We start from the raw sequence: 22,053 nt of genomic DNA, 5'->3' as shown, positions 1-22,053 counted from the left end.
TGTGGTGTTTAAAAGACCCCATTTAAAGCCGCTCAAGCGTTACCCCCCCTTGGGGGGGTTAGGACACACGACTGCTTCCTCCACCATCCACAGTTAGCACCACATCTGTTGGCACCTCACGTGTCAAAGAACACCAGGAAGTTCAGCAATAACGCAGAGATGTGGACCATCAAAACAAAGCACGGAGTTAACCCTGGCATGTCCACACTGTGTACACTATGATGTTCAGCGCTGAGCCTTTACACTTTTGTTTTTTAACATCATTAAAACAGGTAGCATCACGTATTACTACGTTAACAACTGAAAAACAATGCAATAAGAGAACTGATACTAGTCACCTAGTTTGGAACCCTAGTAGTTTGTAATTAGAATATTAGTTTTCTTCTTGCATTAGATATTGGGTTCCAATAGAGGCCACGCGTGAAATACGACTTCGAGACCCCGGAACTGCGAATGAATATCGCCGCTCCGAATTCCGGGTAAGGCATCTGAGGCCCTCAACCGGCGTCACCAGTAGTGGATCCACAAGTGAGGGGGTCGTAAGTAATTCACATCGGCTCTGTTTTCGCCCACGTGTTAGATACAGTGATTCACTGTAATTTATATAAGCAGTTCTTAATTCGTATTCACATAATATCTATGGGGTTACTATTTTTTATATTTAAGCTTTATAATTTAACTCTTGTACAATCTAGTCCCCCCATCTCTGTCTTGGACTCGACCGCCCGCCTTCGCTCACGGTCACATGGCGACTGTCCTTCTTTCTTCCAGTCCGGTCATGGCAGCGTTACTCCGGTCTGCGCGGATACTTCTCCGCTCATCTGCTGTTTTGTTGCGTGTCCCTCCGGGAGGAGCCCGGCCTTGTCATTATCCGAAAGTCGCTTCCTTCGATAAGAGGTACTTTAAAAAAAGGAAGGGGCTGATGGGGGTGTTTTTTGAGACTCTCAGGTGATGACCCTCGTGTTGTCTCCTGGCATTTTCACCTGCACCTGTGGGCATCATAGAGGCTCATTGGTCGGGTGCTTTATTCTAAAGCTTAATCCTTGGTCTAGTGTAATAGTAATAATAATAATCTTCTTTTAGCAGTCCCTGCGCTTTAGTCTGTAGGGTCCATAATCCCTGTGAGAGGTCTTGACCCTTTGAACGTGCACGTAGAGGTCAGGTACAGCATGTTGAACCACAATGACATATTAAATTTTTGTTTCTTATAGTCCGATTATGTACATTTCCTGGCCGTTTCTTCTTGAGTTTGATCTCCGTCAGAGAATACCTTAGTAAGGTTGCTCTAATCGATAACTGTATGCACTCACAGGCAAAATGCATTACTAGCACAATTTATCCATTAAACTAATAGGTATATCAAAACATTAAAAAATTACATACAAGACTCCCAATAGCTAAATCATTAAGCAAAAGAGGGATTCGGATATTAACATTGCAAACTGTTAAGAAAAGTTCTGAGAATCTTTCTCATTTTTGTTGCCTCTATTTTTTTTTTTGTACTAGATTTTCTTGATCCTGTTTATAACATTTTAGCGATCATTTAAACAAATGCAGTACAAGTTCTAACGTTTTGAAATTTAGATTTATGTAAATGATACCTTATTAAGTAAAGATAATAAGGTAATAATAATACCAACAAAAACCTGGACAGCTTGGTGGTCTCCAGGGATCTTTTAACTTTGAACTTTGGTGTGCATGTCAGAGATTTCTTTTGACATTGAGGTGGTTGTGGGTTCATAAAGCAGTGAGTGACTTTAGGGCTCGTTGATATAAAGGTTTGCTAGCCTGCACAAAGTGAAGCTCTAACTAAAAAAGAGTGCCCTTCAGGTGTTTTTTTTTACATGTGAATCTCAAGGATCGTTTTGCCTGTGTATCTTCATGGATGTATGGCCTGTATTGTCTAAGCCAGGCATTGTTTATCATTAGTGGCTTTTTCTCTGCAGGTACTTGACAAATGTGGGTGCCCGTCTGTTCTCCATTGCAACTCAGCAGACAGGGCTATCGAAGGAAGAGCCCAGCACCGCAGTCCGTTCACGGCAAGCACAGCAGTTTGACTGGGCACTCAACAAACTGGACAGCTCAGTTCGAAGGACTGGCCGAATCACCAAGACACTACTGCTGAAGATCTTTCATGACATTTGCCGCACAGGTAGACTGACTGATTTTTACCCCCCTTTTTTTGCAAAAACAACATTAGTTGCATTTCATTTTATAATACTCCTACAAATAAAACCTCAATGTTACATCTGTTAATCCTAAGGAGGATATTATTATTACTTGCAAAAGCCCACAGACCACAAGTTTAACACAACACCACAAACGTGAAGTTCATGCATCCACCCAATATATGAGAAAGTACTGTTATGATGGATTGTAATCCTGGTTTTGAAAGAGTTGAACCATGTGCCAGCCAAGTAGGTGGCCCACGTGAGACCTATCAGATTGTGCACCCAATGATCTTATGGTGCCCATATGGCTTAGGACATTGTTACTGTTTGACTGCTTAATAAAAAAGCAGACACAAGTATAAAGGTTTGGGGTTTTGAGGTCCCGTTTACTGTAAATCAAAAGTGGTTCTCGTCAGTGTTTTCTCCTTAGTACAACAGACAACAAAATAAAAGGTAGGTCAGACAGTTTATAATGGAGTACAAGAAGTGATGAAATGATGGGGATCAACCCATGATGGTTGATGGGTATGTGATGTCATCATTGAGGGACCAGAGGTTAGAAAGAAACCCGGAAGTGGGTGGTACCAAAAGACTTCCGGGATTGTTTATGGCGGCGGTGCTTCGTTCTTTCTGAAGAAACAAGAAAAGAGAGGTTAGTACCCCCGCCATTGTCCCCTGGCACGACTTGTCGCGGCACCCGTCGGGTCCTTAAACCGCTCCCCATGTGCTCGTGTGTGACAACTGGTACCAACAAAAACCTGGACAGCTTGGTGGTCTCCAGGGATCTGGTTTGGGAACCCCTGGTTTAGGTCACTCGTGTCTAAATTTGAAGCAATCATTTAAAATAGTGATAGGTTTATTCACTTAAAAGCAATTTATTGAATGAACATTAGTCAAGTCAAGTTGGGGAGCATGAACCGGTACAGTGTGTTGCCACACCCACCACACGATGAAACAACTCAGGATCCTAGTTGGCAACCCCTCAGGCAGACACGCAGTCCAGTCCCACCTTCCGGATATGAACCTCTATCTGCCGCAGCCAGGTGTTACGTGGGCGACCCCATGGCCTGGTCCAGCCACTGGGGTCCCCAACAATGAGGATCTTGTGAGCCAGATCACCCTCAGGGAAACGCGCCACATGGCTGTAACTGACGCTCCCTCACAATGCAGGTAATGTGCCTCATTCGGGACTTCATGAGCAACACAAAGTCAAACCAGTGGTACTCAAGGAAGAGACACAGTACCAAAGGAGTCCAGTCTTGGTCTCAGATCACTGGATAGCGTCCATGACTCGCAACCATATAGCATGACAGGAAGTGCCAGGACTCTAAAGACTTGGACCTTCATCCTTTTACATAGATATTGGGAGCGCCACACACACCTTTCCAGCGACCACATGACCACCCCCCACCCCCATTCTGGTTCTCTCCTCAGTCCTAAGGGCCACGTCATTTAGGCTGGCTGCCGAGTCTAAACTTGCTCTGTATTGTAAAGGACAAGTTTGAGTTGCTATAGGGCGGACATTGGTCTATCTGGTGTTTGTTCTTGCCTTATGTTAATTCTAATGCAGTTTACTCTAGAATCCTTGGCCTTGATTTGAATTAAGTGGTTTTTAATAAAGCATGAATGGATCCATTTAAAATTTCATTTGCTTAGTCTCACTGATATCTTTCAGTACATGTTACAAGGCAATACAAATAATTGTTAACATAAATTGAAATCAAATTTCTTCCAGGGTACCCAAGTGGAAATCAGGCACTTCTATTGCTCCGTAGCTGCGGTTCACTTTTGCCCGAGATTCCACCGGCTGAACGGACTGAACTGGCCCACCGCATCTGGGACAAGCTACAGTCACTAGGTATGGACTACAAGCCATGATTTGAAATTCATCATGGAGTGTTAGCTTTTGTGTTGTGAAGTTGCCTGAATCAGGGCTGCAGGTTTTCTTTATTATCTTTTATGTACAGTTTTAAGTATTTACCTTCTTGTCTTGACCATTTTGCAGTGTATCCCTGCTGGTCGGTGAATTGAAGGTCAACTCTTAAATGTTCTTCCCTGTCCCTGCAGGTGCAGTGTATGATGTTAGCCACTACAATGCCCTGCTCAAGGTTTACCTGCAAAATGAGCACAAGTTCCTGCCTACTGAGTTCCTCTCAAAGATGGAGGCTGCAAGCATCGTTCCTAACAGAGTAAGAGCACTTAGTTGAAATGAAAACCAAAGTGTGATGTTGTCGGTCATTGATTTGACTACACAGCTTATACAAAATGACTTACAGTGGGGTAAAAAAGTATTTAGTCAGCCACCAATTGTGCAAGTTCTCCCACTTAAAAAGATGAGAGAGGCCTGTAATTTTCATCATAGGTATACCTCAACTATGAGAGACAAAAATGAGAAGAAAAAATCCAGAAAATCACATTGTCTGATTTTTGAAGAATTTATTTGCAAATTATGGTGGAAAAAAAGTATTTGGTCAATAACAAAAGTTCATCTCAATACTTTATTATATACCCTTTGTTGGCAATGACAGAGGTCAAACGTTTTCTGTAAGTCTTCACAAGGTTTTCACACACTGTTGCTGGTATTTTGGCCCATTCCTCCATGCAGATCTCCTCTAGAGCAATGATGTTTTGGGGCTGTCGCTGGGCAACATGGACTGGGCAACTCCCTCCAAAAATTTTCTATGGGGTATGAGATTTGGAGACTGGCTAGGCCACTCCAGGACCTTGAAATGCTTCTTACGAAGCCACTCCTTCGTGGTGTGTTTGGGATCATTGTCATGCTGAAAGACCCAGCCACGTTTCATCTTCAATGCCCTTGCTGATGGAAGGAGGTTTTCACTCAAAATCTGACGATACATGGCTCCATTCATTCTTTCCTTTCCACGGATCAGTCGTCCTGGTCCCTTTGCAGAAAACAGCCCCAAAGCATGATGTTTCCACCCCCATGCTTTACAGTAGGTATGGTGTTCTTTGGATGTAACTCAGCATTCTTTCTCCTCCAAACACGATGAGTAGACTTTTTACCAAAAAGCTCTATTTTGGTTTCATTCCTCTTCTGGGTCATCCAAATGCTCTCTAGCAAACTTCAGACGGGCCTGCACATTTACTGGCTTAAGCAGGGGGACACGTCTGGCACTGCAGGATTTGAGTCCCTGGCAGCGTAGTGTGTTACTGATGGTAGCCTTTGTTACTTTGGTCCCAGCTCTCTGCAGGTCATTCACTAGGTCCCCCCCGTGTGGTTCTGGGATTTTTGCTCACCGTTCTTGTGATCATTTTGACCCCACGGGGTGAGATCTTGCGTGGAGCCCCAGATCGAGGGAGATTATCAGTGGTCTTATATGTCTTCCATTTTCTAATAATTGCTCCCACAGTTGATTTCTTCACACCAAGCTGCTTACCTATTGCAGATTCAGTCTTCCCAGCCTGGTGCAGGTCTGCAAGTTTGTTTCTGGTGTCCTTTGACAGCTCTTTGGTCTTGGCCATAGTGGAGTTTGGAGTGTGACTGTTTGAGGTTGTGGACAGGTGACTTTTATATTGATAACGAGTTCAAACAGGTGCCATTAATACAGGTAACAAGTGGAGGACAGAGGAGCCTCTTAGAGAAGAAGTTACAGGTCTGTGAGAGCCAGTAATATTGCTTGTTTGTTATTGACCAAATACTTATTTTCCACCATAATTTGCAAATAAATTCTTCAAAAATCAGACAATGTGATTTTCTGGATTTTTTTTTCTCATTTTGTCTCTCATAGTTGAGGTATACCTATGATGAAAATTACAGGCCTCTCTCATCTTTTTAAGTGGGAGAACTTGCACAATTGGTGGCTGACTAAATACTTTTTTGCCCCACTGTATAAGAAATTAGTGGACTTTTAACTCTTGTGGTTGCCTAACTGGTTTATTATGTGTGCGGTCTGGATTTCTGTTGGCACTGAATGCATCACAGAGTTCTAGATGTTTTTACAGCGCAGTACTAATAGTATTTCTCAGGATGAATCTCTTCTGTTTTAGTAACTCTTGGTATTTTCCTCAAACCTTTGTCTCTGATAATTTCTGCTCTTTTATGCAATACTAGTCATTTAGCCCGTTACAATAATGGGCGCTAGAACAGTAGTGCATACTCATTAGTAGGAACAGTCTATATTAAATGGCAAGGGACTTTGACCTCATTCTTTTTGTTGGTCGTATTTTTCTTTCTTTCAGCCTTTCTTTTGTTGATATTTACTTGCTGAGCTGACCGTTCTTCATGGGCTGCCGCCGTGTATTGTGTGTCTTTAAACAGTAATACTGTCGTGTACGGCTCTATTCAATAAGGGTGCGCACAAAAAGGCGAGCTTCAAAAGGGCAACCTCAATTGAGCGCGGCGAATAAAGGCGTTCGTAGATAATTTAGTTCAAACGGCTCTGGAATATGTGAAGAGCAACAAAGGTGCAGATCTTTATTTACGCACGTCTTTATTCGCTGCGACCAATTGAGGTCGCCCTTTTGATGCTCGCCTTTTTGTGCGCGCCCTTATTGAAGGATACCGGCTTGTACGTCCGTAATATACCTTTAATTTTCTCTGGCGGTAATACAGGCGTACGCGTCGGTAATATGCCTTTAATCTCCCCTGACAGTAATACTGGCTTGTATGTGACTGTAATATGCGTCACTGTATTGTGTACCTTTAATTTCCTCTCGCAGTAATACTGGTTTGTATTTCTGTAAAACGCCTGTAACTTTCTCTGACAGTAATATCGCGCGTCGCCCTGTGCCCCGCGCATGCGCACTTCATCAGAGGACACCCACACATGGACACCTGGACGCATATAGGGATTTTATATATATCTAGATTCATTTTCTGTTAATACCATTTAAATCATGTTAATGGAAAAAGAAACGGGAAGCAAAGTTTTTAATTGAGCCCTGAAAATTGTTTTGATCTGTGCACTTTCCAGCTGACTCTTATTTTTATATCTGTTCATCTTTTACATTTTTTAAAAGTGTCTTGAAATTTTCTGCATTCACTTTTATGATGAGAGATGCAGTTTGACCCAAAATGTCTGGCTGCAAAACATAGAGTTACAGGCATCTGCTGCCTTTTGAAGTAGAAGGGTGAAGTTCATTGAATCCACAGTATAAGTATGGATTCTCCTTTATCATATCGAATCAAGACTGCCTTTACTTGTTCTATACCCGGATGGACACTCCTTCGCATTAAGCTGGTCGACTTTAAAGTTAGCTTTTAAAATCACTAAAGAAGGGATTTAATGCTCGATTTACTGAGCCCTCCTCCACGACTTGTTGGAGACACCATGTAGCCTGTGTTCTAATATGGAGCTGTCCTTCAGCTCTTTTTTTTTTTTTTTTTTTATTCTTGTGATGTCCGGATGTCCTGAGCTGGCATTACTGCCCTTGAACCTGAACCACCAAGACACGTGAAACTGAGGATGGACTGGGGAATGAAGATACACACATACTGTACAAAGCAAGGGAGGGTACTTTTTATTTTCAGCCAAAGGGTTCAAAAAGTGCAATGCCTTCAATAAATAAATAATAAATATTATGGAATAAAGAACAGTGTTTGAGCTGGATTTTTAAAAGTCAATTCCATAAACATTCCAATAAATATAAAATGTGAAAGTTAAAAGACAGCCAGCATCTTTTTTTTTTTAAAAACCCTCATGTGCCTCCTTTCAAATCTCCATCCAAGTGGCTCACCCAGTAGGTGTGCTCTACAGCAGAACACAACTTGGTGATGAGCACAGACATCCATCTTACTGGCTTGTGTCCCTCACTGCCATTCTTTGGTGTCCATGGAAACCCGCAGCCCTGCTCCCCTTAACCGCCATCATACCTTGGCCTGTGTGGGAGCCCACCCAGAGCTATTGGGCACTCCTGCTCTTTAGATGCTCAGCAGGAGCAACTCGGCCCCTTGAGCAGCACTCGCTCACTTGTCTAGGGGCCACATTTCCAACCGCCTGCCTCCACCCCATATGGTTCCAGCTCTGCCATGATCCTGACTCTTCATTTTTTTCTTTGTCTTTTCCTTTCGCTTTCAGTCATGATCCCCTATTCTGTCCTGCTCGGGCTCCTTTTATATGTCAGTGGGCACATATGCCTAACTACACACCCGAGACTGTTAATGAGGATATCGACAGAACCGTGCATGCAGGCTCCACCAATTCTCCCATCAACACCTCGCTGAGCGCAGTGCTTTTTTTTTTTTTTTAAAAATAATAAATAAATAAAACTCACACCACCATGGATTTCTGTCTCATCGTACCACTCTTAGACATGACACGTTATTATATATAATATGCTACTGTGGCTGTCCGTTTGTCTGTCCAGGATTTTAAATCACCTGTACCTCTACTATCTCTTTTCGGGGTGATGATTGACCTCCAAGGTTATTCCTCTTTTTACTTTTATTTTATTTTAGTGTAGAATCAACTCTCGGCAGCGGCCAGCAGGGCAGCCGTGAGGCATATGTGTACGGGTGCCGTTCTCATTCCCTACCACCTTTGCCGTCACTTCCCCTACCTCTTCATATCTTAAATCATTCTTGAGGCAGATTGAAGACTTAAGTGCCAGCTTAAGTGAAAAAATTTTAATGAAACGTATGAAGTAATTGCAACACAAACACTAACTTAAATCAGTTTTAATGCGAAAAGATGCTGACGAAAGAAGATTAGAAGCGGGCTGCTAGGGTGGAGAAAAGAAGAGCTGCTCAGGAAGCAGCAAGCACATCAACCTCTGAGCAAACGAATGCTAAACGTACAGAGAAAGAGGATGAAAACTAGGAATGCTCAAGTCAAGTGTAGTTGTGCAGTGCGCTGTTAACTGGTAATTAGATAAATGAGAGTGACATGTGCTTTAACAACCCATCAGACAAAGACAGCAATGCAAATATAGAGACCCATCTCAAATAGGGTTTGTATAGGATTTAACACTTTATAGAATAATAAAATTTAAGTATGGGTACTATAGAAAAATGAGTTCTTGCCAAGTTCTCAAAAACCTTTGACTAAGTCATTGTGAAAAGAAGTTGATTTTTATTCCAGTCTGAGTTACTATTGAACGTCACTTTTGCACGGAGTTTTAGAAGTGGGTTTAGACTCTTCCAGCTTAGCAGAATAAGTTTTCATCCATTTATCCATTTTTCTTAACCCACTGATCCAAGGCAGAGCCACCAAGCAACTGGAGCCTGTCCCAGCAATCCTTGGGCACAAGAGAAGAACAACAACTGGACAGGGTGCAGGTCCATCACAGGGTGGATACATATAAACCTACACACACACACACACACTAGGGCCAATTCAACAACACAAATTCCCTTAACCGACCGAGCATGTTGGTCGACTGTGGTAACAGGAGGAAATCAATGTGGACACGGAGAGAAAATGCAAATTCCCAAGTAGGAAGACCTGGGGTGTTAACCCCAGTCTCCTTACTGTGAAGCAGCAGCGCTTCCACTGAACCACTGTCCTGCCCACAATTGGATGTTACAGCCGATTTTTTTAATGGCACATTTTGTGCCCATCTGGTATTAATACAGATACTTCTGTAAAGACACTGTAAGTGATTTTAAACCCAAGCTCATCTAAGAGAAAGATGTAGAAACCTTTTTGCCCAGAATGGTTTAAATATAGGACATTCTGGAAACATGTGGCCTAGCAGGGCAGTTGCTTTATGACACATATCACAAGTTGAATCTTGCAATAGATTTACAGAATTTTAATTGAGATATTTGTAATCAATGAAAAATTTTAGGTTAAATTATAGTGCGTTCAGCACAAATTGAACTATAGTGAATTTTGCGAGTAGCTGTAATTCCATCTGAATCTTCATCTGTGGCTCTGCAATAGAAATTGGTGAAAGGTGTGAAAAATTGAGTAGGTTACAGTTAACTGCTTTTTTTTTTTTTTTTTTTTTTTTTTTTTTTTTTTTTTTAAGTATTTTATTGAATTTATTAAATGCAAATAACATTGCATGCAAGCAACTCAAATTTTACAAACTAAGTTCAAGTCGAATCAGATAGATAGATAGAATCAAACCCCACCCATGAGAAGGAGAGCTAGGCCAACAGAGTTAAACTTTAATAGTAGGAATAAATAAATAAAATAAGATAAAAAAAAAATAAGGGAAGAGAATCCACTTCCTCAATTAAAATGCCTATTCTAAAATGTTATTGATCAGATCCTTCCAGGTTTTAAAAAAAGTTTTGTACAGGTCCTCTAAGTGAGCATTTGATTTTTTCCCAGTTCGACATCAGTTACCCACTGACTTAAAAGAGGTGAGTTAGGATTCTTCCAGTTGAGCGAGACAAGTCTATGTGTTAATAGTGAAGTAAAGGCAATTATAGTTTGTCCTGCTTCACTTTAAGCCCGTCTGGGAGTCCACCAAACAGAATGGATTAGGAAAGATTGGGACGCCAAGACTGTCTGAAAGGCATTTAAAAATTTTTGTCCAAAATGATGTTAATTTGGTGCAGGCTCAAAACATGTGGCCCAGTGAGGCTGGAGCTCAATTGCAACGTTCGCAAGTTGGATCTTGCCCTGAAAAAATTGGAAAATTTAAATAAGATAGAAGTGCTAGATAAAAGATTTTAAGTTGAATAATTGAATGCTTTACACATATGGAGCTCAAGTGAATTCTGTGCATGGCTGCCTTCCACTCCTTTTCTGAAATGTTGAGTACGAGATCCTTTTCCCACTGTATATACTCTTAGATCTTTAAAAGGGACAGACTGTAAAATGTTTTTATTTATTATAGAAATCCTGTCCGAGTCCTCAAGACTGATCTTTATTTTTTCTGGAATAGAAGTAGGTGAGGAAAATTGGGCAGGTTTTGTTTAGCAAAGTTTCTAATTTGGAGGTAGTGAAAGAAGTTAACATTTAACTGTTTCTAATTTGTATATAGAAAAAAGTGTGAAGCTGGAAGATAAAATTAAGAGCATAAACTGTTCAAGAAATGCAATTGCCTTTTCAGAATAGACCAGGCACAATGGTTTCCATATTTGGCAATCAGGCATCAACTTTTGGTCTCCAAGACTGAAAATGTGGTTGCCATATTTAACGGCCTTTAGTTGGAGTAATAAAGATGCTGTGCAGCTATATGTCTGCTTGCTTTACATGCTACTTTACAACATTTCAAAAAGTAAACCAAAATTCAAATTATATACTCAAAAACATACTGAAATAAAATAATGCATGGAAACCAAGATTATTTTCTGTTTTTGGTGACTAATTTTACCTCAGCTGTCTACAACTTGCAACTTTTTCAGTAGCACACACAGAGAGGAAGTTCCTTGCCTAACATTTGTAAAGGAGGAAGAGCATAGTAGCCTTTATCCCAGTCACCAGTTCTCAAAATTGCCACAGAGTGATACCAGATTTGACTTTTTTGTGTTGTTCCACTGCAAAGAAAAGAAATAAACCTGTGAATACCAAAGTATTTGTCATTCCAGCATTTTTTTGGAGAGGTGGTGCATTTTGTGAAAGTAGTGCAAGGGTACTAATATGTTTGTTCATGATTATATCTGCAACACAAACTAATATAGAAATGGTCAAACATTCATAAAACTTCACTGAAATTTAAATGACAGGTGAAAATAACATGGAAATAGTCATTTAAAAAAATGGATCTAAAGTATCCTTGTTTAACATGCCATTGACTGAATGATTTGTAACTTGTGTAGATCTTTTGTGATGCGTGTGGATAGCACAACGCTAAAAAGTTGATTTGCCCCTTTTTTGGAGCTTAATATTGATTTTGTGGAGCTGATGCTGGATCTGGATTTTTTGACAAAGCTACCCCTGTTGTCCTGTCTGCTGTCTTCCACCAAAACTAATGAACGCTGTGTAGTAACTTGTCAGGAAAGAAACCTGGAACAAGTGACATAATATCGCTCTTCGAATGTCTGAGCTAATTCTGTAGGATCTGGTGAAAATCTCTCTAGTCGGGGATGTAAATGTGGTGGTCTTCTATATTGGGAGGAGTCATTTAATATTTCTTTGTCCTCCTCTAACCTGCTGTGGCCTTCAGGGGCCGCTCCAGCTCCCCAACCCAACGTAGACATACACAAGGCACCCAGCAACACTCGTGGCTTTTATTTAGCTGTGGGAAACACTTTCCAATCGTTTCCCATGAATGCACAGTACAATAAAGCACTCAGCATTTTGTCTTCATTCTTCTCCCTTCCTCTGACTCTCTCTCTCTCTCTCCTTCCTCCTCCACTCCTCCTTCAGCAAACTTTGTCTTCCACCTCATGACTCTGGCTCACTGGAACAGAGGCCACTTCATGTCTTCTGGGAAGAACTTCCAGGCTATAAAGGGCCTACCCAGACAATGCCCGCTAACGAGACCCAGGCACCCCAACAGGGCTGCACTTCCGGACTCCAATTTCCAAACACCCATCCAGGTGTCCCATCTGGGTCTCCATATGAGAACCACTGCCACCTGGCGTATCAGGAATGGAGCCACTCCTGAATCAGCTTCAACTGGTACATCCATTATTTCCTATCGGCCAGGCACAAAGTTATTTCTCTAATCCGCGGGCCAATTGGCTTTTGTCATCATGCTGGTCTCCCACCCGGGTAATGTATTCTTCCCCGCCCTACACTGCTTAGTCTGGAACAGGGTCGTGGGGTGTGCTAGAGTCTATCCCAGCTAGCATAGGTCGCAAGACAGGAACAAACCCTGGACAGGGAGCCAGTGGATTGCAGGGCAAACACACACACACACACACACACACACACACACACACAGAGGCCAATTTAGTGTCATCAGTTCACCTAATCTGCATGTCTTTGGACTGTGGGAGGAACCAGGATGTCCCCCGGGAAGAAATCCACACAGAGACAACATGCAAACTCCACAATGATAGGACACGAGATGTGAACCCTGGTCCCATTACTGCAAGCCAGCATTGCTACCTCTGCACCACCGTTCTGCCCTTAATGTGATTTTGGTGTGTCCAAAGTATGCGTCCCATGTAGCTTGGTTCTAAATTCTTAAATCTGTACTCAGCTAGTAATTGAAAATCCGTCTCCATGGTCAAATCGAAAACATAGCGAAACAGGCATCTGGCATTCAAGCATCTCCTTTTTTTTTCTGCAGGTAACATACCAAAGGTTAATTTCTGCATACTGCAATGAAGGCGACATTGAAGGTGCCAGGTATGCCATGCTGACTTCAGTTTTATTTATTTGTTTTTTTTATTTTGCACTTCTGCCATAAACTAGGCCACTTTATTGGAAACAATCTTTCCTTCTGTAACCTTTTGTATCTGTGCTGCTTCTTAGGACGAGTAGCTTTATGATACATGGCTCATATCGTGTCTTAGAATGAATGCTGTCCTGCTGTCTGTGTCCTAGTGCTTGTTTTTTGGCCTATCAAATTGATATCATTTTCAATTTTCTTGTAGTAAAATCTTGGGCTTCATGAAAAATAATAATCTGCCTATAACAGAAGCAGTCTTCAGTGCCCTGGTAACAGGACATGCCAGAGCCAGGTAAGATTATAAATGTTTACTGGGAGTACTGCTAATAGCCACAACATAAAATTGGACAATGTGTCGTTGCTCTTTTTCCTACTTTTACTAAGAAAGACTCCTTGGCAATAATTAAAAACCAGCACAGACTAAAATCTTTAGATGACAATAATAAAATTGTCAGGAAGGAGACAGTAGTGCGTTAGCTTGGCTAGATGTAAAAAATCTACCTAAGAACACTGTAGACAGGAAACTGATGTAGGGCAGACTAACAATATCCATTTTGCTATGTCTAGAACACATGTCCTTGGCTTAGAAAGCTGCGGCCAGACACTCTTAATAGCAGCTTCTTCATGACTGGGCCTCTCTTTGGAGTGTAGCCTCAGCACCTTATGTGATGGCATAATCAGTCACAGGTCAAATAACATCTCCAGCTCAAACAAACAGCCATAACTCAAGAGTTGTCAGCTTTGATGGAGAGAACTTTGCTCCAGTAGCCAACCAGAAAGGATGGGCTCTTGTGCACCTGAGAAACTAATAACAAAACATTTGCTCCTTTATTTAGATACCTTTACACAATTCAAATTTGAATTGGCCAGTTCAGATTCCAATTTTTTTTCCCTTCTTTATCCCTTCAAAAAACTTTTTACACTAAACTGAACTCCCGTATAACCAGATGTGTAGAAGCCTTATGTTAAAGTGTTCAGCTTTTTTATTTTTATAATTACAATATAAGCCACAGTTGTTGCCTGTTCATTCTCTTTTATTGGTAAAATTATGTAGGCATATTGTTCAATGACCATAGAAATAATAAAATAAAATGACTTTGAAATACATACTTTTTAACTAATAAAATATATACAGAAAACATTTATCTATAGTACAAGTAGCACAAAAGAAAATAAATTCTTCTCATAATTACAAGCTGATGTTTCATTTTTCAGAAATGTACTTTTCAGCGCATGCTCCCAACCTCCTCCTCCTCCTCCTTATCTGAAACAAAGGTTAATGTGGAGAAATGATGAACATTTTATTTTAACAAAATATAGATATTCTTACAAATTGATTTAATTAATTGATATTGGGAAATAAACACTGCCTAAATGCTCTTATGGTTTTGAATCACCTTTAACCATTAATTACACTACAGGGTTTTTGTAATAAAATATACATTTACTATATTTGTACAGTTTTTTTTTTTTTTTTAAACATTGTACCAGCTAGGCTGCCATTTTACCTGTGGAGTACTTGTTTCCTACCAAAGTCTATGCTGTATTACCTGGCATCACCCGGTGGGCCTCAGTTATTGTGCATAAGATATATCAGAAGTTCAATGTGACTAATTACTTTCATCTATTCAATATTTGCATTTTTTTTTTTAACCAGGGGCTAATAATTATTATTAGTTTACTTGAACTGAATGCTATGCAGTCTTTGGTGGTGTGAAAGACATCACAGCATAAATATCGTACCGTAACTAACTACCATATTAAAGCGGTATCCAGTAATGTTACAATGGTGATTTTAAAGTGGTTTTATTAAGTGATTAAAAACTGCTGAAAATCTCTACTCTCCATTAGCATCAAAGCCTAAAATGAGTTCTGCCTCGGTATACAGTGGATTTGAAGAAATGTCTACAACAAAAACAAAACAGAGACATTACTTGTCCTCACTCAAAAGCACCGTTCTGTTCTCCTCTTATCACATTCTGAAAGACAGACTCACCATCAATTTATAGAAACAAATCAAGCTTCATTCTGTTGAGTCGTCATTTAGCTTTTTAGTTTTCTACAGTTTGCTCTACTATGCTGATTTGCCTCAACCTGTTCAGCTTCAGGACTGGCTCATTGTGTATTTTGCTCTTACTAAATTTTAAAGTTCCGACCCCAACGTGCTGCTTTTGGAGTTGGTATTTCACAGAGCTACTGTGTATACATTGGACCTATTTATTAAAATCATGTCTCTCTTTTTTGGAATATAGACCCTTAATCAAGTTTCTGGGTAGAATTCCTTCTATTAATGTGTGTTTAATTAATTTCTATTGACTTTTAAGTTAGTCATTTCATGAACCCTTTACTGAAGATTGTGTAGTTCTTGGTTTGTTTTTTTTCTGATTTGAATGCTTTGCTTATTTGTCAGTGACATGGAGAATGCAGAAAACATCCTTTCTGTCATGAAAACAGCAGGAATTGAACCAGGGCCTGATACTTACTTGGCATTGCTCAGGGCCTATGCTGAAAAAGGGGATATTGAGCATATCAAGCAGGTGAGGATTAAAACTGACTTATTAGGTGAATATCTACCAACGTCTCGGTTATCTGTTTCATGAAGACATTGTCTGCAGGTTTTTTACTCTTTTGTTTTTACTTTTTGTTTTTAGACACTTGAGACAATTGAGAAGACCAACGTTAGTCTCCTAGATAGAGACTTGCTGCAGGTTATTTTCAGTCTTTCTAAATCTGGTCATGAAAAGCTTGTACCTGACATTCTGGAACGCATGAGGCATGACCGTGGTTATATCCCTGGTGAGTTCTTAAATGGTCATACTGTGTAGGTTCATAAGTTCAGTATTGTCACATGCACAGAGTACAGGGGAGATCTTAACTTGCATGTGCAAATCGGCATGATCTGTCCAGTTTAAATTGATGTGTCTGTCTACATCATTCTGAGTTGGAGCAGAAATGCAATACAAAACAAACAGAGAAGGTGTCTAGTGTTGGGGAGTGTTACTTTTAAAAATAACCTATACTTACATTACTCAATAAAAAAGTAACTGGATATGTTAGACAGTTGTCATAAAATGTAATGAGTTGCTAACAGTATGTTACTTTTGTGTTATTATTTTTTCTTTTGTATGATAAACTGCAACATTTCACTGATCAGCATTTGTTGTTAAACCTTAAGCACATATACGAACCTTCATGAAACTGCCCAGAAACACAGTCAAATATGATAAATTTCTCGTGTTTTCTAAATAAGCTTAATTCTTGCTGTGCTGTGATGCAGGGCTTGAAATTATTTATTTTGTCTTTTTTCTCTTTCTTCGTCATGTAAAGCACTTTGAGCTACATTGTTTGTATGAAAATATGCTGTAGAAATGAATGTTGTTCTTGTTGTTAAATGAAAGTGGTCTTTTTGAAGCAATACAAAGAAGGTAATATGAGTTTGGTGTGAATATTTCCATGTGGGTTTTCAGAAGTCATTGTCAGTCAGTCATTTTCCAACCTGCTTTATCCTAACACAGGGGTCTGCTGGAGCCAATCCCAGCCAACACAGGGCGCAAGGCAGGAACAAATCTGGGCAGGGCACCAGCCCACCACAGGACACACCCACACACCAAGTACACACTAGGGACAATTTAGAATTGCCAATGCACCTAACCTGCATGACATGGGGAGAACATGCAAACTCCACGCGGGAGGATCCGGGAAGCGAACCCAGGTCTCCTAACTGTGAGGCAGCAGCGCTAAAGTATCTATCTATCTACCACTGCGCCACCGTGCTACCCCGAAGTCATTGTAAAACTAGCAGTATTATATATTGCACTGTATAGATCAGGCAGAAAAATAAAACGTGAAGCCAAAAGGCTGGAATTTGATGTTCTAAATTGAGAAAGTGCCAGTAAGTTCAGTTATTTTTCATTTGTGTTTTCTTATGAATTCAATGTAGGCCAAAGCATTTTGTAATTCACATTATCTCCATATCGATATTACTTTTTTAATGCTCAATATTTCCTTTAATTTTGGAGACCTTTTTGTCCCAACTACAACATTAAACAACTTAGCAAATGGGTTTAAAATTGAAATCAATTGAGCAAAGACATATATGGCATTGTCCGAGTATTGTTTTCTGAGTTCTCTTTGAGACAGACGTTAAGTCTCATTAAATTATTCTACAATTCCCTGAGATATGAGAGTTGATTTTTTTTTTTTTAAATATTATTTCAGATGCAATGAACCTATGTCTCACACTTGTCACTAGAGGACTAGAGGACACAGCATTTGAAGTGCTGAAGACATTTCCATCGAATCATTCTGAAGGTCAGAATGGAGATGCTATGGACCTTGGCAACTTTTTTCTACGTCACTGTGTGAACATGGACAAGGTAAAGAATGTTAACAGGTTAATGGCAGCAAAGGTGAGATACATCGGAAAATACCACTTAGAATCCCGAAACGTTATTGTATTGTGGGTCATTTTAAATGTTTGTGGCCCTGGATACATACTAAAAAGTTATATTTTCCCCACATCACCATCTCTTTTTATTTTTGCCAGTCAATTGACAGACTTAAAATGTACTGCCGAAAACTCCAGGAAAGTGATCTCCATACCTCTGCCCTACAGTTCACACTCTACTGTGCTTTGGATGCTAAAAAAACTGGTGAGACTTGAATAGCTTGTTTATTAAGATTTAACATTTTTTAACCTAATGGTGCTGCTCTTATTTAGTTTGTGTTCTTCATCTGCCTTAGTACATTTCTCCCTCTTGTTGAACTTTTGGAGTAGGGAAAGTCTAATTGCTTATGTGATTTGCAGGCATGGCTGTGGAGCTGATGAAGGAGATGAAAATGGATGGGCTTCCAGTGAGGCAGCATTACTTCTGGCCTCTACTAATCCATCACCAGAAACATAAGAATGTACAAGGTTGGTGCAAGTGATGGTTCTTTCTGAATAGTTCTGGAAAGGTTGCAACTGTCAATGTACCTGCTAGAAAAGCAATTTCTAGATGCTGATTTCATTGTCCCCATGTCTGATAAAGCTCTCCATTGACCAGTAGGGATCTGGAAATGATTAAGAAACTATTTTTTTTTTTTTTTTGACACATGGCGCTTTCAAGTGATGGAAATCAGAGGAGAACACGTGTTCAATGAGAGAAACCTTTTATCTGAACTCAGTATTTTGCTTTCATTTCTTGCTTTTCCCAATTTAGTTCCTCTGCCCCCCCCCTCCACCACCCTCCCCACTCTACTGTGAATGCTTAACAGAAGCAAAAACTTACTTTGCTGTTACAAATCTTTTCAGATGTAACATCTTATGAAAAATGCAGACGATGGTGGCGCTCAGCCTCCTGCAGCCTTGCTGAGGTGTGCTGACAGATTGAGAGTGACTTGATTTCATGTAGATGTGGCTGCTCAGAGGGAATTCACTTCAGATTACTCGCAGTGAGATGCACCGCATGAAATATTGAGAGCTATGTCACTTTTCCACAGGTGGCCCTGCAGGGCAGAGGCGAGGTCTGCAGGAAACTTTGCATTTTGATGAGGTACCGAGCCGAGAGGCAAGCAGAAAAGCATATGCTCTTGTGCCGGAGATGCCCGCAGCCTGGCAGAGTGTCACTTCTGAATGGCGCCACTGCCTTATTGCTTCTGACACCATGCAGGCAGAGGGTGATCCATGCCTCACCAAGCAGGGTGCAGAGAGTCGGCCCACACACCCGCTGGCAGCAAGACTTTAGAGCGACTCTGCTGCTTTTGCGTGATGTCTCCAGCGCAGCGGAGTTTATATTCATGCGCACTGCTTGCTTGTGTCTGTTGCTTTACGAGAAGTTAAGAGGCTCCTAGTGTAGGTCTGTGGTTTTGCGGACAAGCATGAATAGTGTTTATATGTGTCAGTGCTTGTTCACAATAGAATTTGGTTTCTGTTTCTTAAGGAATGGGTGATGGTGTGTTTGGGAGCAAGGTTGGTGTTTGTATGCTATTGATGGAGTGAAACATTACTCTGGGAAAGAGAAGTGAACGAGACAGTTGCTTTATTTATATAAAAGAACAGTTGAGGATGGCTTTTGTTTGGGGGCGGTGGGGTGAAGGAAACTCCATTCCTCCTTTGTTGGATCAATACTTGATAGTGCCGCAATGGGGTGGCGTAAAGCTTGGAGCTCGCAGCTAATGAGGGCGCAGTGTAAGACTGCAGTATTCTGCAGGCAGCTTCATTATTCTTGAATCAGAGACCAAGTAGGACAGAGTTTCTTTGTTCAAAGGATTAATTATTCTGGGGCTCTCTGGGGAGTGGTACAGTTTTGGATAGACCTGATGTGATTTGAGGCTAAGCGTTATATTGGAATGGCAACAGTAAGACTGGACCTCTGAATTCGTGAGACGTTGCCATTCTCAGACTTCCTTAATCTAATTTGGGTTTGATTTGGCCTAGTATATGGTGTGTCTTGTGTGTGTGGGTGGGTGTGTGTTTTTCCCTCTCCCTGTACTGTACTGAGAGCTGATTATTCTGGTGAGGATGTAGTGCTTCTGTCTTTGCCTATGGCCAGCTCTGTTGATAACTCCAGTCTGGTTTTGCAGTTGTCAAGTAAGAAGTTTGATTTTTGATTATGTCATTTACTTTTTGAAGGCCTTCCTTAAAACCTGAATGGCCAGCATTAAGCAGAACTATTTTAAACAGACTTTCTGTCTCCTCTTTAATCCTTTTCATTACATGTGGGAAGAAGGGCTATAAATATATATACTCCATTCTTAGCAGTTTGATGTGTCACTCAGCAAGGGAAATGTATCATTTTCTGTGTGCTGAGTGATTTATTTATTTATTTTTGCCTCACTGATTCTTATTTTTCTTCTTGTCCAGTGTAAGACATGTTTTTGAGATAAGACTAGCATCCATTTAAATAAATCATGCATTGATTACTATTTGTATAATGTCTTTACTGATATTATATGCAGACTACCTATCCCTAAGTATAATTTATGATTGGATGTCCATTGTGACAAGATGTAGCATATTCATATTAGGCACTAGAGGGCTTTACCCCCTGCTCGCTTCACTCATCAACCCCCGGGCCTGTGCTATGGGCTAGCCTCTTTGCAGTTCTGCCGCTCACGTATGGGGATGCGGATGTACAATTTAAACAGATTTTTATTTTCATGGGAATTGTTACATATGCATAATAGAACTGTTATATATTACAGCGAGTAATTAACCATATTAAAAAATAGTAAAACGTAATAATTTGAAGGTAAATTATGCTTCATGTTGCGGTAAGAGTTATTCGTTGAGTAATACGGTTTTGTTCTGTTTGGCTTTGAAATTAACACGCAAATACTTTTTAAACATACACTTTTACTGTAAAACTTCAGTAAAAACAATTTTTTTAAATTAAATTTTCATCAATATCGCATTGAATTTTGATTCTGTGCTTGGAATTTTATCGTGACAACGCAACGTATAACTGCCCGTGATTGAATTTCGTTTCTTTCTCTCTATTAAATAAAACAACTTTTTGGAATGTTTGTCTCTGTGATTTATTATTTGTCTTTGCAAAAGCTATTCTAATGGGAAACTGTTAATGTTTTAATACAAATGGCATATTAAGATCTCCTTTGTTGTCTAATGTTATCCCCTGAAGATGTACCACATTACCTTTCTTGGATACATTCTTCTTTCTACAGTAATTTGTGTGGTGGAAAACCGGACGGTGTTAACGGTTGTAGATATTCTTCAGGATATTGTAAGTTGATGTTTTCATCTTCCGCACAATCACCACCATCGACTGTTTCAGCAGAGTCTATTGATACTCATTTAACCAATGTGCCGTATAACTGATCGACATTTTAGGCATTCATTCGTTTGACTTCATCGTTTCTCGGTGCTAGGATTTCCCGTGTATTCATTTTTACTGTTGATAGCCCTTTGTGATGAAATTCTTTGGACATAATACATCTTCTTTAATTGGGAACTTAAAGTGAGGAAAACGTAAAAATTTATGAGAGCTGAGAGAGCAGGAACTTTGTCTGAGATAAACATTCACACCAATGAGAGATGAGGGTACCGTGTGTGTGGTTGAATATGGTTGAGAGGAGGGCGGGACTTGAAAAAAAAATCTCATGGCCAAAGTCTCACAGGACTTTAAAAAATCTCTTCAAAAAACTCTCGTCTCGTCTCAGGATTTTTTATTTCTATAATAGAGAGGTTTCTTTATAGCATTTCTTTGTCGGTTTCAATGACCTACTGGTGCTTGAGCAATTTGTATCATTGCTGTAAAGGTGTATCTTTGAAGTGGTATTTCTTGGACCTTGAGATGGGTTTAGTCTGGGAAAAGATTCTCAAGCTTCTCAGTCTTGCTTTAATGTTCCACATCCATCTCGGTTTATTGTTGAGGCTGTCCAGCTGTATGAAGTCACCCAACCTTTAGCAGGTTACAGCTCCTTGTTACTTGAGTTTGTGTGTTAAAGAATAACACGCTAGACACAAGCCTTTTTGATTTTTATTATTTTTTTAAGGTTGTATAGGTTTTGTATCCATGAACAGGTAGTCATTGCAGCCTATGTCCTGACTTTTTGAACATTGTTCACTAGATGCTTTTGGGCTTATCCGATGTTGCGAGTAATCATCCAATCTGTTGAGACTTCAGCAGAAAAGTTATGTTTGATGCTTTACTGAAAATAATTTCCAGTGATTTCATAATGT

The 22,053-nt window shown here is 40.2% G+C and overlaps 1 protein-coding gene across 1 annotated transcript in view; it reads left to right on the top strand.

Moving 5' to 3' along the window:
- Window positions 1–735: 735 nt before the first annotated feature.
- Window positions 736–22,053, top strand: part of lrpprc (leucine-rich pentatricopeptide repeat containing) — a 110,638-nt gene continuing 89,320 nt past the window's right edge. Inside the window, exons 1-11 of the mRNA XM_028820834.2 lie at window positions 736–897; window positions 1,947–2,152; window positions 3,907–4,029; window positions 4,239–4,360; window positions 13,269–13,327; window positions 13,576–13,662; window positions 15,781–15,907; window positions 16,022–16,166; window positions 17,589–17,746; window positions 17,917–18,022; window positions 18,178–18,285. Of these exons, the coding sequence (XP_028676667.2) occupies window positions 746–897; window positions 1,947–2,152; window positions 3,907–4,029; window positions 4,239–4,360; window positions 13,269–13,327; window positions 13,576–13,662; window positions 15,781–15,907; window positions 16,022–16,166; window positions 17,589–17,746; window positions 17,917–18,022; window positions 18,178–18,285 (1,393 nt within the window). The 5' untranslated portion in view covers window positions 736–745. The remainder of the gene's footprint in view (window positions 898–1,946; window positions 2,153–3,906; window positions 4,030–4,238; window positions 4,361–13,268; window positions 13,328–13,575; window positions 13,663–15,780; window positions 15,908–16,021; window positions 16,167–17,588; window positions 17,747–17,916; window positions 18,023–18,177; window positions 18,286–22,053) is intronic.

Source organism: Erpetoichthys calabaricus, chromosome 15, assembly GCF_900747795.2.
Source record: "Erpetoichthys calabaricus chromosome 15, fErpCal1.3, whole genome shotgun sequence".
Classification (NCBI taxonomy): Eukaryota; Metazoa; Chordata; class Cladistia; order Polypteriformes; family Polypteridae; genus Erpetoichthys; species Erpetoichthys calabaricus.
This window is presented reverse-complemented; position numbering and strand designations above follow the sequence as displayed.